This window comes from Festucalex cinctus, chromosome 21 (assembly GCF_051991245.1).
Source record: "Festucalex cinctus isolate MCC-2025b chromosome 21, RoL_Fcin_1.0, whole genome shotgun sequence".
Taxonomy (NCBI): domain Eukaryota; kingdom Metazoa; phylum Chordata; class Actinopteri; order Syngnathiformes; family Syngnathidae; genus Festucalex; species Festucalex cinctus.
Window position 1 is genome coordinate 17,388,146 of NC_135431.1, and position 14,877 is coordinate 17,403,022.

At 47.7% G+C, this 14,877-nt stretch overlaps 1 protein-coding gene across 5 annotated transcripts; it reads right to left on the bottom strand.

The window, feature by feature from the left end:
* Positions 1-244: 244 nt before the first annotated feature.
* On the bottom strand, positions 245-4,216 carry gje1a (gap junction protein epsilon 1a). Of its 5 annotated transcripts, none has more exons than XM_077510742.1 (4): positions 4,174-4,216; positions 2,744-2,926; positions 2,438-2,635; positions 245-2,031 (listed from the first exon to the last, which is right to left on the bottom strand). In XM_077510742.1, exons 1-4 carry the CDS (start codon positions 4,189-4,191, stop codon positions 1,834-1,836), a joined length of 597 nt encoding a protein of 198 aa, XP_077366868.1. In that variant the 5' UTR covers positions 4,192-4,216; the 3' UTR covers positions 245-1,833. The 5 variants fall into 5 exon arrangements, with proteins under 5 accessions (XP_077366868.1, XP_077366869.1, XP_077366867.1 ...); XM_077510743.1 differs by lacking the exon at positions 4,174-4,216 and adding an exon at positions 3,924-4,147; XM_077510741.1 differs by lacking the exon at positions 4,174-4,216 and adding an exon at positions 3,920-4,147.
* Between the last annotated feature and the right edge of the window lie 10,661 nt (positions 4,217-14,877).

The window sequence follows — 14,877 nt, forward strand, 5'->3', positions numbered from 1 at the left end:
ATACGTTGAAAAAAACCTTGTCAAACAAAACTGAGAAAGAATATTTTCAACTCTGGACAAAAATGTACAGATGAAGAGAAACAAACTTTTTATTTTAGTGTGTTCTTGTAATATTGCCTCTTTTTGCTGACAAAAAATGAGTACTTTGCACACATTGAAGGACTTAAGACACAAATGGGCATCAACAATTAAAAAAAAAAAAAAAAGCAGTTAGTTATTACAACCAAGCAACTGATGAAGACGGAAAGAAGTCCAAAATATGAAAAATGCAGATTTATTTAAAATGTATGAAGTCAGTCACTCATTCCACACATCTATAAATGATTCACGATCTAAAATAAATTAGGAACATATTGAAGCTGCTGGGATAGCTGCTCGCCACATTAGCATGGTGGAGCTATTAGCTGTTGAGCTAGCTGCTGTCCATTGTAGCATGTCAAAGGTATCAGCTGCCGGGCTAGCTGCTAGCTACATTAGCACCTTGATGGTATCTCCATGTTGACTCGGTTGCTGAGGTAGTAGTCGCCATGTTTGTGCTACAGTATCATGCAATGCAATCTCGTTTGTAGAATTTTGGCAGCCTGCTCACGAGCTGCTAGCTATGACCCGGAGGTATGACATCAGTGAACTGAAAATGACGTTGTTTACCACCCGCCAGCGATACAAATGTGTGCAAAATGACCACAAAGACTCGCTAATAGCTTAGCACCAGAGAGGCTGTAGTCAAGTTTTTGTGAACAAGCGACCACAAGCTGCTACTCATAATCATGTTTAAAATGTTCCCGAGACAAAATCTCATCATGGATTGGGATTGTTTCAAACAGAAACATGCGATGATAAAAGCTCCACTTTGAATTTGAGTTTGTTTGGAGCGTTGTGGAGTTAACAATTTCACGGCTGCACAGGTGTAATCATATCCTCGAATAACTTTGTTTTGCTGAGCAGGAAGGAAATCCTACAAGCATTCGCTTACACGCACGAAAAAACACAGCAGCACCTTGAAATCCTCTTTCAAAGCATTCAAAGTGATCCACTTTTGTCTGCTAATGCAAGTTTGTACCTGAGATGAAAAACAGATGAAACCTTCACAACAAAAGTTGGATGGATGTCTGATTAAGAAAATAAAAACAGAGTTATGTGAAGTGACAATTAATCAATAATCTAAAGACATTCTAAATGATACCAAAAGGGTCAAAAAATGGGACCATTTGATGTTGTTCAGTAAAATCTACTGTACTCGTTGTGCCCCTCAGACCATCTTTGACTTATTTCCTTCAACAAGCCCGTTAGTCAACATAAATTTCTCATTGAATCTTTTCTTACAAATATGACCAATCAATTGTAACTTGAAAGTAAACAATTTATGACAAAAACTATCTGAATGTACAGAAATGATTTCTTTCACACTTGAAATACTTGAAAGTCATCACAGTCCTTTTTTGGAGACATTTCCTATCTACATGTGTTTTCCTGTCAAATCGGGAAAGGTCACAATGGACTGGAGGCGGCCACCCACACGCACACACACACACACGGAGTTGTGAGGAAAGATGCACCTGTAGTCCAGAGCCAAGATGCATCCCTACGGCTCATGGGCATCGTCCTCACATCCCGACGACACGTCCTTCTTATCCTGCCAGCAGTCCCGTGCATTGACCTCCCTCGGGGAAAGCTGGACTATTTCAGACTTGCACGTGGCGCCCTCGCGTTAGCTTCCTGTTTCACACGGGTCCAGCAGTCGCTAACCAAGAGGCTGACGAGAAACGAAAGTGTGGGGACGCGGCGGCGGCGGTGGCAGTGGCAGTGATGGTTGGTGTCCGTGCGCAGAAGGTGTCATTGGTTGTTGAGATAGCCTAGTCGTCTACAGAGGATCTCAAAGATCTCGGCGATGCACAAGAGGATGGTGATGACGGTGAAGGTGTACATGGCGCTCAGGAAGATGGTCTTCTCAAAGTGTTCGGGCACCATGCACTTTGTCACGTTGAAGGTCTTTTCCAACGCGCTGGCATCGCACATGTAGAGCGGGTGCACCTGAAACAGAAACAAGAAGGAAAAGAAGAAAATCCGCAAAGGTTGAATCGAAGCACCAGGACTATTTGTCGAAGAAATCCCGGCTTTACTCCAAATGGATTCAAGGAGAAACATTTTCAACTCAACTCTACTGCCGAGTGGAAAGCCAAAGAAGCCACTTAAAGCAACTTAAAAAAAAGCTTGATTCCCTGTGAGCTTCCACCAAGGAGCAGATGGTCAAATGATCTTTCAGGTGTTGAGTAAACACAAGTATGGATAGCATGTTAAGTAGCTCTTAGCAAGCAAGACAAAAATCACATAGCTTAGCATGAGGTTCTTTCAGACTCAACGAGAAGGTTCTCAACTGATCCAAACTCGAGGAGACAGACTTCGACTTGTGTAAGACTTATTTTGAAAATCACCAGACCTGGAAGCCAAAGAGGTGACTCTGAAGCCAGAAGGCAATGACTTCCAAAATGATGCGCAAGAGAACGGAGATGATGTAGAAGACGGTGTAGATGGGTCGCTCCAGGATCTCCTCCTGGTCAATGTTCTTGCAGGCGGCGTAGAGGTGGAACACAGCCCCCGGGACCAACACCGTCACCAGCTGCAGCGCCCAGAACACCTGCAAGATGGCCGACACCAGGAACACGTAAGAAAAAGGTCCTTGTTGAGAGACCAGATTGTCTTCAGTCAGTCAGCCGAGACTGAGCGTGAGGTGGTTTTGTGGTACCTGAGGCGTTATGGGTCTGAACTGGTTGTAGCAGTACAGGTTGAGTTCTCTGCGATCCGGGTCGCAGCTGAAGTGGAGCGCTTCATTTCCGTAAACGGCGAAGCCCAAAACTCCCAGGAAGAACATCCGCACCGAGCCGAAGAACAAGGTGTGGAACTGGCCGATGACCGTCGGAGGCCTGAGCTGGAACACACACATACGCATACGCATGAGTGAGGGGGCATGCGCGCACATACACACACAGACAGACAGACAGACAGACAGACAGGTGCACAGATGGAGGTGGAGGCCAAGTGAATGCTTCTTTTGTCAGCCACATAAATCACTGAGGCCCTCAGCTGAAGGCTGAAAGCTTTTCAGCGTGCCACAAAAAGCCTCCATCAACTCCCCGTGCACCCAAACAACCTTCTCAGCCTTCATCATCCTCGCCGTTCAACTTCTTTCTCCCGCCCATCCTTTTTTTATACTCTCACTCCACAGTGGGCCAGAGGAGAACGAGCTGCTCTCCGTCATATACGAGCGCCTGAACGCCGGAGTGACTTACGCATCCTTCGTAGAAGTTCTTGATGTAGTTTAAGGACATGTTTGGGCCGTCGATCTGCGTCCAGGGCGCTTGTGGGCCCACATGGCACCAGCAACACAACCGCCCTCTGCCTGCTCGTCCCCAAAGCCCGTGTCAATGCATATTTTTTGGCCTTTTATCTACGCATCAATTGACTCGCTCAGTAGACACAGAGGGGCCAACAATGGCCCTGCAGGCCGGCTGCTCCCTGCATTCTAATCCCTACAGGACTCTGTCAGCGAAAAACACAACCTCCAACACTCACACTCGCCACAAACATGCTACAAAGACACAAAGCTCGCCTTTTTCGGCCCGGACAAACGTCTTCTCAGGGCTCCCCGTTACCTCAATTTCACCTTCAGCTCGCAACACAGTGATGGCCAACGCCATATCAAGTGGAGATTTATATTCATGTGTATGATGAGTGGAAAGACAAATCAGCCGGTAGAATAGTGAGAGGAAAACACAAAAGTCAGAAAGTGATGACAACACACCCTGCACTGCAAATACTTCTGGAAGAGCATTGACGAAGCTGCCGGTGTCCCAAATGCCAAACAAAGACGTCCCACTGAAGCAAAGCAAAACTACAGCAAAGAAAAGTCAAGTCCACACACCAACCGTAATCCTGGCGGCGTGTTGTTCATTCCCCCCTCTTTTTTCCACTCACAGGTCCTAAACGCATGCCGGTCCCGGGATGCCGTGGAGGCCAGGGTCAAGTTAAGGCACTGCGTCAAGGCCGCTTCCTGTGGGCCCTCCCACAATCAAGTGGACTGCCGTTCGCCGCCAGTGGCCCCAAACAAACCAGACCCATTCGTCAAAGGGCAACCGTGCTCGTTACTAAACATCACACGCGAGGAGTCACACAAACCTTTCGGAAAGGCACCATGGCTCCTGTCACTCTCTTACTTTGATGGTCCAACCGCGCAGCTTCCTGCATGTGCCACTCCAGCTGTGGCGACTGACAAATCGCTTTCATGTTGTCATGTGACCGCATTGATGGACAGAAATGCTCATGCTGGTTACACTTCAACCATGAAGATAGGAGTGATAAAAACATGTTAGGCAAGACACCAATTCAAGGTCAGACTTGAGGATAAGAATATGAACACGTGTGAATCACAGTTTGGTGAACCCACAGATCTCTCCTCATGTTGGTCCTACTACAAAAACTCACCAATGTAGCACTCTGTAACCGCCTCAGCAGTGTAGCACCATTAAGACTAAAACAAACATTGAAATTGAGACCTACACTCTGTTCACAGATGAGAACCGAACAATTAAGCAATCGTGTGGGAGCTTTGAGCAGAAACAGCATGCGCTTAAATTTTTGTATTCTATGAGAAATGAGGTAATTGTTTAAAATACAAACAGTCAAATACGGAGAAAGAATTTTGCCCCACGTAGGTGGGTGTGATAATCAAACTTCCCAAATTCTCGCAACTCGTTTGTGTAGCAGCCTCTACCCTCTACTCAGGAAACACGAAGATCTGTTTTCAATCTTCGGATCTTCTATTCTAAAACATTAACTTGTAGCTCTCCTCTGTTACTGTAACTGTATCTTTTAAGACAACCATTATTAGACCCTTACGTAAAACCAAACTCAACCCAACTCTATCGACCAGTGTCACCCACATTCTTACATGATAGTTTAATGATCACACGGCCTTCTAGCAATCTATTCAAAGGCAGCTCAATCTACTGAGACGGTCCTCACCAGAGTGGCTAATGATCTTATTGTTGGCTATGGACAGTAATATGATTACGTGATCTCAGCGCTGTTTTTGGTAACATCTATCACAGGGATGGGCAATCTCTGTCCTCAAGGGCCGCAGCCCTGCAGGTTTTGCAGGGTTCCCTCTTCCAACACAAGCTGTTTCCAATCAATGGGATTGTTATCAATCTAATACAGAGCTTGCTGATGAGCGGATCATATATCCGCTGTGTTGAGGAAGGGCAACATCCAAAACCTGCAGGGCTGCGGCCCTCGAGGACCGAGATTGACCATCCCTGATCTATCATAACATACAGCGAGATTTCTTTGAAAAATGGAACAGTATTCTCATTCACTGCCTTTGACAAGTATGCTTGCATATTACACTGCGTATTACACTATTTATCATAATTGTTATTTCTGTTTTGTTTTCACATCGTTGTGTCCAGCATTGGTCAACTGTGTCGTTTCAACAGTGCTCTATAAATACTGGCGGATTAGATGCTACAGCGCCTCCTAGCCCACATTCGCAAACTTGCCACTTCAAATGCTTTCAACTTTCCATGCGCGAGAAGTAATTCCCCTCCATACCATCGGCGGCGGTAATCATAATTCCTAAAGGCAACCGGAAACCTCTTTTCAGGGGCGGGATATAAAAACGTAAACGATGCATACCGGTTACATTTTCTCTTACGATGTCCTCCCAGGTGAATGAAGCCCTCCGGCTTTTTGCACCGTATCGTGTATATAAAAGTAAATCCTACCTGCTATATCCAGCTGCGACCCCATGTCATGCCGTAGTTGAACTTTCACACCTTTGTCGGCATACCCTATAATGGTAATGTCATACAATGCCGGTCTCTCTCGAACCTAAGAGACAAAGTCATCTTCCCGATCTACTGTACAGACAGAAATTGTACGGTCAAATGCAAAGGGTACACCAGGGTGACGATGTGCAAAATGAGCGACAAAAAAAAGGTCCTTTCCACGAGTACTGCTTAGCCGCGTTTGTCACTTCCTCTTCTTTCCTCGTGCGCTGATTCGCTAGCTAACAGACAATCACAGTGATCAAATGCCACAACGCCGATTGAGCATGTCGAATTTGCTGGAAACGCCCCTTCCCAACGTATTCCAACTCGATCCGACTTTACGACAGTAATTTATACACTGATTAGACGGTGCATACCGTATCCCAACGCTTTGGATTGGTGTATCTAGGCCTTTTGTCTCAGGAATTGCACAATTGACCTTACCGTGACACGCCCCTCCCCGCCCACATTGTTTGTACATGTATTTTTTTTTATTTTTTATTTTTTTTTGTTACCAATGTGCTTGCTTTCTTGCTCTCTCTTTCTCACTATCTTAAACGTGTTTTAATATCTGCATTTAAGCTTTAAGAAATTAAAGTGTTGTAAATGGTACCAAAAAATAAAAAATAAATGCTGGTGTGAAACTCCGATGGCTATATTAGCTGTGATTCAACTACTGTGAGTCCTCGAGTTAAGGCGCACTCCACCCAAGGTGTTTCGAATTTACAATGGTTACACCCAGCTCGCCATTTTGGCTCCTCGTCCGCCATTTTGTTAATTCATTTTTTTCCTTTCGGACACATTACAGTTTACATCAATCACATCACATCATTTGCAACATTGACATCCGAAAGAAGGGCTGACAGGTAGAAGCCGAAGCTTATTCGAGACCCGTCCCCATCGACCCATTACTATAACACATCAATCATATACATTAGGGGTGTTAAAAAAATCGATTCGGCGATATATCGCGATACTACATCGCGCGATTCTCGAATCGATTCAATAAAAAAAAAATCGATTATTATTATTATTTTTTTTTTTTTTATTTTATTTTATTTTTTTTTAAAGAGCTCAGAATTGTTCATTCGGTAGTCTTACCGATTCAACGTCTTATCATCATTGCCTTTTTCTTTTGTGTGTGTGTGTGTGTGTGAATCGATTTTTAAACGTCCATTTTTAATGGAAAAATATTCAACAAAACGTCTGACTTCGGGTTAGGATTCACACCTTGAGCATGGAAGAATGTTATGAACGGAACATTAAGCCTTAATATTTTATTTTAATGCTGTTCAAACATGAAACAGATTACAACCTCTATAAGACTGAAATTTCAGATAAATAAATAATACATTTTCATATAAATCTTACACTCTACAAGCTTACTGATTAGTATTTTCTAAATTTGAATGAAAAAAAATCGCAACAATCGACTTATAAATTCGTATCGGGATTAATCGGTATCGAATCGAATCGTGACCTGTGAATCGTGATACGAATCGAATCGTCAGGTACTAGGCAATTCACACCCCTAATATACATTATTTAGAATAGTCATTAATTTTTATCGTTATCCATCCCATACTATCCCAGACACTGCTCGCTCAGTTCATCTTGAATGTCCGTGTCTAGATTGTGGCTAGTCCCAGTCATTTGGCACTGGTGAGTCGGTCCCCAGACGCCACCAGCAAGCCCACCCCGCCAGGCGAGCAGCCAAGGCAAGCGCAATTCTTCTCATTCACCAGTAGGGTCTTCGCTGACCTCGGATCAGCTTTCACACATGTTGTGCTTTCCAGAAGAGTAGATCGGCTTGCATTCGGCCCGTTGCTTTCAAGCAATTTCAGCACTCGATTCTGGTCAGGTAGCACCACTGGTTGTTAGCATGTTGTGGATCTGATGACTCCTGTGCGCTGCCCAGCCTAGCTCACCCAGCAGAGCGGCCCACGCCAGCTGCATTCCAGGAACCAGACCACCAACCCCCATTTTGCGTATTGACAGCAGATTCATTGGAGCCACAATACAGCCTTATCATGTAGCCTTGACTGTTACAACAAATGTCCAAACGGAATTCGAGACAGACAATATTTAGATTCAAACGGGAACAGCAATACATGTTATCAATGCAGGTGTATAAACAAGAGTTAGCCTTGGCAAAGTCAGCAAATAATCATATACAACTCCAGCTTTGGGTAATTAGTGATGTTGTTGTTGTTGTTGTGATATAATTACTGTTGTCTCTCAAGCGCTGCCAATTCCTCAGCTCCTTTCACGATTCGTGTTTTTAGTTGACCAGAGTTATCTTTAGTTTGAATAAAAATTCGGCAGTCTTTTGTCCACGTGCTTTCGATAAGTCCATTCTTTCTCATTTGTCGAGCCTTTTTGGCGATGTCAGCATTTCGTTTGGTGAGGTTTTCGTTGATGTAGACATGTTTCCCACGAAGCTTGTGACGGTCTCTCAGAAGAGCAATGTTTTTCTTTCTGTCAACAAACCTGATCAGAACTGCCGGTGGTCGTGTCCCTCCAGTTGGAAGCGAAAAGCACATCTGAATGTGCGCAGGATCAACAGTTAATCCCAAATCTCTGAGTTGAAGTGTCACTTGCTGTTCCACAGTCTCGTTCCCTGAATATTGGTCAGAATCTTCCGTGCTCGTGCTAGCCGCAGCTCTCAAAGGGCCACGGCGCGGCTTGATCTTGATACCGGTGACTATCACATCGTTGATACGAAGATTTTGTTCCAAATCATCCACTTTTTGTTCCAAGGCAACAATGCGTCGATCTTTTTCCTGTGTCTCTTTCTTCAATTGCTGTATTTCCTGAAGAAGTGGCTCAATGCTCTTCTTCATTTCAAGTAATTCGGCAACCATTCCACTGAGTTTTTTAAGAGAAGATTTTATCTCCTCAATCTCGTCAGCTCTTTTTCCGCCAGGCATTCTGCAACAATGTAGTTAAAAATCCCAATGCAAAAATCAACAAGTAGTTAGATTCACGAGCGAGTGCAGGAGCAAGTACAGATTCTTCCTCAACAGATGCGTCCTTGAATGAGGACAAGCAGACATTGTTCGGGCAAGATTTAGCGAAACAGCACGCGCTGTAATGGCAAAGTTGTCAGATCTTCCTTATGATTTCTCGGTCAGATATTTTCAGGACGCCGATATTTCTCTCCGAAGCAAGAAAAGGGGGCTTTAAATTTTTTAGTGAAGTGTATCTTCACTCCCTCACCATGCAATTTTGGCCAAAAACAAAAGGAAATACGCTGTCTGCTACAACAGATGTAACAAAAAGACAGAGTCTCCTCACTCACTTTGATCGATTATTGGCAAAACCGAAGGTTTTGGACATTATTCCTGTCAAGCAGGGTAACAATGAATTTATATTACCTCACAGTTTCAGTGTTTTGTTGGCATTTATAGTAAATAGTAAGTCAACAAACGTGTGGTGGACAGTTAGCTACCCGGAGCTATCGTTAGCCTTTGGCTAAAAACAACAATGGAGAACATTACCTTAGCGCAGACGTAGTGGTTTCTGTTCATTTTGGAGGGATTCAACTGGTCGTGTCTGAAAAGTTAGTTCTGTTGGCATTTATAATAAAGAGTAAGTCATCAAACCTGTGGATGGTTAGCTACCTGGAGCTATCGTTAGCCTTTGGCTAAAAACAACAAGGGAGAACAATACCTTCGTGCAGACGTAGTTTCTGGCCATTTTGGAGGGATTCGACTGGTCGTGTGTGTGCTCTTCCACAAAGTTTGATCCAGTGCAGACATTGTTTGCAATTGTTTGAGGGTTTAGGGAAGGTACGCAGCAAAACGCACGTGCCGTCGCAGACATGACGTCTTGCGTCTTAATTGGTTTACTAGGTCATGAGGGCGTGGTTTACGGTAAGGTCAATTCCTGACACGACGAGAGGAGGGAGGACTCAGACGCAGATATAAAGTTGGCCAACAAGGCTGCAGTTTTAATGACCGGAAACTCAAAACGCCTCTTAAAGAGGGAAAAAAGGCTGAACAAAAAAAGCTCCAAACTGGAGAGACAAAAAGGGCACTCAAAAACGGGGACAACAGAAAGCGCTCCACTAGGGAGGAAAACAAGGGGCAAACTAAGGGCGCAAGACAAGGCAAGGCAAGGCATAAAACAAGGGCTGTGGTTCAAGGGCTGTGAGGACGCTTCCATGCACTGAGATGTGACACTTCGGCAACTGCAGGTGGTGGCTGATGGCTTTTATGACCGGGGTGATTGGTAACAGGTGGAGACAATCATGGGTGTGGACCGGTGATTACTGTGCAGGAGGAAGGGCAAGTGACCTGAGGTGAGAGGGTGGTTAATGACTTCAAAATAAAACGGAAACATGACTATGAAAATAAAAGCATGGCCCGCCATCAGCGTGGCGAGGTGACAGTACCCCCCCCTCAACGGCCGGCTCCTGACGGCCCAGGCAGGTCAGGATGTTCCTCATGAAACTCTTCAATGAGGGAGGGGTCCACGATGAACCGGGCGGGCACCCATTGCCTCTCCTCTGGCCCGTATCCCTCCCAATCTACCAGATACTGGCGTCCCCGGCCCTGCTTTCTGACGTCCAACAATTTCCTAACCTTATACACCGGGCCCCCCTCCACCATCTCCGGAGGGGGCGGCGCAGGCTCGGGCGGGACCAGGGAACTGTCCTGGACTGGCTTGACCTGGCTCACGTGGAAGGTGGGGTGGGTGCGGAGGGATCGAGGCAGGCGAAGGCGCACGGCGGCAGGACCTATGGACTTGGCGATTGGAAACGGGCCCACGAATCTTGGGGCCAATTTTGGACATGGTACCTTGAGGTGAAGGTTCTTTGTGGACAGCCAGACTCTTTGACCCGGCTGGTACTGTGGCGCGGGCCTCCTCCTCCGGTCAGCAGCTCTTTTCACCCTGTCCCCTTGACGCTGTAGTGCCAGTCGAGCTGCTGACCAGATTCGGCGACACCTGCGGACCATGGCGTGGACCGAGGACACTGAGGCTTCCTCTTCCAGGTCCGCGAAGTAGGGAGGATCGTAGCCGTGAAAGCACTTGAAGGGCGTGATTCCTGTAGCAGACGTGGGTAGAGAGTTATGCGCGAGTTCGACCCATACCAGGTTCTTGCTCCATGATGAGGGGTTTTGGGAGACCAGGCATCTGAGTCCGGTCTCCAGCTGCTGGTTGAGCCGCTCAGCTTGTCCGTTGGCCTCCGGGTGGTAACCTGAGGTTAGGTTCGCCGTTGCCCCTAGGGCTCTGCAGAACTCCCTCCAAAATCGGGAAACAAACTGAGGACCGCGGTCCAACACTATGTGGCGTGGGAAGCCATGGACCCGGAATACTTGGTCTATCATGACCTCTGCTGTTCTCCTGGCTGAGGGTAGCTTGGACAACGGGATGAAGCGGACCATTTTTGAAAAACGGTCGACAACTGTGAGTATCATGGTTTTACCGTGAGAAGCAGGGAGTCCAGTAACAAAGTCCATTGATATTTCAGCCCAGGGTCTTGAGGGAATTGGGAGTGGTTGGAGGAGGCCCATCCTCGGTTGAGTCGATGTCTTGTTTCTGGCACATACTGGGCAGGCCTTGACGTACTCTTGTACCGAGGCCTCCATGGAAGGCCACCAGAACCTCCGGGCGACGGCAAACAGAGTCCTGCGAGTTCCTGGGTGGCAAGACAAACGAGAGGTGTGTGCCCAATGGATCACCTGAGCTCGCAGGGTTTCCGGTACATAGAGCCGTCGTGGTAGACACTCCTTGGGAGGGCCTCCTTGACCTCCTCCTCGATCTGCCAGGACATTGCTCCTACCACGTAGTTCTTGGGCAGGATGGGTTCAGGTTCGGTCACAGTGGTATCAGGATCATGGATTCATGAAAGTGCGTCAGCTTTGATATTCTTGCTTCCTGGTCTGTAAGTCAATGAGAAAGAAAATCGGTTAAAAAACAATGACCACCTGGCCTGTCGGGGGTTCAGTCTTTTGGCTTGACGAAGGTACTCCAAGTTGCGGTGGTCGGTCCATATGATAAAGGGGTGTTCGGCGCCCTCCAGCCAGTGCCTCCACTCTTCGAGAGCGACCTTGACCGCCAGAAGTTCTCGGTCTCCAACGCTGTAGTTGCGCTCGGCTTTGGACAGTTTCCGGGACAGAAATGCGCATGGGTGAACCTTGCCATCCTCCTGGCAGCGTTGGGACAGGACGGCTCCGACTCCAAGATTGGAGGCATCTACCTCGACCACGAACTGACGAGTAGGATCGGGGACTCTGAGAATCGGGGCCTCTGTGAAACGCTTCTTGAGTTCTGTGAAGGCGCCGTTGGTTTCAGGGGTCCAGCTGAAACGTTGCTGGGGAGAGGTCAAGGCATGGAGTGGAGCAGCGATGGTGCTGAAGTTGCGAATGAAGCAACGGTAGAAATTGGCGAAGCCCAGGAATTGTTGCACCTTTTTTCTTGACTCGGGCGTGGGCCAATCTCGGACCACGCTGACCTTCTCCAACTCCATCTCGACTCTCCCGGGTGATACGACGAATCCCAGGAATGAGATAGTGTCCACATGAAAAAGACTTTTCTCAGCCTTTACGTAGAGCTGGTGTTCGAGAAGACGTTTCAAGACCTTGGTCACATGTTGCTGATGGGTTTTCAAGTCTGGTGAGTAGATTAGGATGTCGTCAAGATAAACGTATACAAAATGGTCTATGAAGTCTTTGAGCACATCATTGATCATGGCCTGGAATACAGCCGGCGCGTTGGTGAGTCCAAATGGCATGACCAGGTATTCGTAGTGGCCGCGGGGGGTATTGAAGCCGGTCTTCCACTCGTCACCTTCCCGAATCCTGACAAGATGATAAGCATTACGGAGATCCAATTTGGTGAATACTTTGGCCTGTTGCAACTGGTCGAATACGGATGACATCAAGGGCAGAGGATATCGATTCTTGATTGTAATTTCATTCAGGGGGCTGTAGTCAATACAAGGCCGCAAGGAGCCATCCTTCTTACCCACGAAGAAAAACCCAGCTCCAGCTGGCGATGAGGATGGCCGGATAAGTCCGGCCTTCAAAGACGTGTCAATGTACTCGTTGAGAGCCTTGCGTTCGGGGCCCGAGACAGAGTACAATCTACCTTTGGGTATGGTAGATCCCGGGATCAGCTCAATTGAACAGTCATAGGGTCGATGCGGGGGGAGTGACATGGCCTTGGATTTACTGAACACCTCTTGGAGATGATGATAGCTTGTGGAAACGGTGTTCAGGTCCGGGTAGTCATGGTCCGTCGCGAGGGTCACCTGGCGGACGGCAGCTGAGGGTGCCTCTGCCGCTGGCTGCTCCAGCCCATGGTGTTCACAGTCCTTCCCCCATTCCAGGACTTGACCAGACCGCCAGTCAATGCGGGGGTTGTGCAAGCGCAACCAGGGATGTCTCAAGACCAGTGTGTGTGACGGGGATCGAAAAACATGGAAGCGAATGAATTCTCGGTGCTGTCCAATATGGACCTCGAGAGGCTCTGTGATATGCGTGATGATGAATAAGTCCTTTCCATTGAGCGCCCTGGCCCTCATATTGGTGGTTAGTGGCTCCGTGACCGCCTGCAACTTCTCCACTAGTCCCCAATCCATGAGGCTCTCATCTGCCCCGGAGTCGATGAGGGCTGGCAAGTCTGTGGTGGTGGCATGGCAAGAAATCCTGACGTGAATGAGTTTTCGATTCTTGACTTGCGTGGGAGAGTCGGAACTCACCGAACTCACCGGGGAGCCTCTCTTGGTGGGACAGGATACCACCAGATGGCCTTGTTCTCCACAGTAGTAACACCGCCCCTCCTGGCGACGTCGCTGACGTTCGTGCTGGGTCAGTCGGGCGCGGTCAAGCTGCATGGGTTCCTCGCCACTCTCGCTCACCTTTTCCGCGGTGGACGACTGGGGAAGTGCACGTTGTGGAAACTCTCTTGCCGATGGGTGCCGGAGGAATCCAGAGCCGGGTCTCCGTTGGTGTCCGCTGGTCTGCATGAGATCTCGCCTTCGATGATCCGTGCGGATGGCCAGCGAAATCAATGAGTCCAGGTCGCTGGGTAAGTCCACGGGAAGCAAGAGTTCCTGCATTGAGGTGGTGAGTCCCTTTAAAAAGTGATCAAAGAGAGCGGTGCCGTTCCAGCCACTCTTGGCTGCTAGAGTTCGGAATCGGATGGCGTAATCATTGACCGATTCTCTGCCTTGTCTGAGATTGCTGAGTTCTCGCGTCTTCTCTCGATCCATGTTGACTGGGTCGAAAACTTGGCGGAGAGCCCTGCTAAACCCGGCTGCGGTTGAGCAGGTCGGGGAGTGCCGTGCCCATTCCGCGGTGGCCCAGTCTCTGGCTCGTCCCGTCAGATGGGAGATCATGAAGGCCACACGGGAACGGTCTGTCATGACGTCTTGCGTCTTAATTGGTTTACTAGGTCATGAGAGCGTGGTTTACGGTAAGGTCAATTCCTGACACGACGAGAGGAGGGAGGACTCAGACGCAGATATAAAGTTGGCCAACAAGGCTCCAGTTTTAATGACCGGAAACTCAAAACGCCTCTTAAAGAGGGAAAAAAGGCTGAACAAAAAAAGCTCCAAACTGGAGAGACAAAAAGGGCACTCAAAAACGGGGACAACAGAAAGCGCTCCACTAGGGAGGAAAACAAGGGGCAAACTAAGGGCGCAAGACAAGGCAAGGCAAGGCAAGGCAAGGCAAGGCAAGGCAAGGCAAGGCAAGGCAAGGCAAGGCATAAAACAAGGGCTGTTTTTCAAGGGCTGTGAGGACGCTTCCATGCACTGAGATGTGACACTTCGGCAACTGCAGGTGGTGGCTGATGGCTTTTATGACCGGGGTGATTGGTAACAGGTGGAGACAATCATGGGTGTGGACCGGTGATTACTGTGCAGGAGGAAGGGCAAGTGACCTGAGGTGAGAGGGTGGTTAATGACTTCAAAATAAAACGGAAACATGACTATGAAAATAAAAGCATGGACCGCCATCAACGTGGCAGCGTGACAATTCCTTGATTTGAGCTTTTGTTGCTAAGAGCAGTTGGATATTCCGCCACGGGGCTTTGCCTTCAA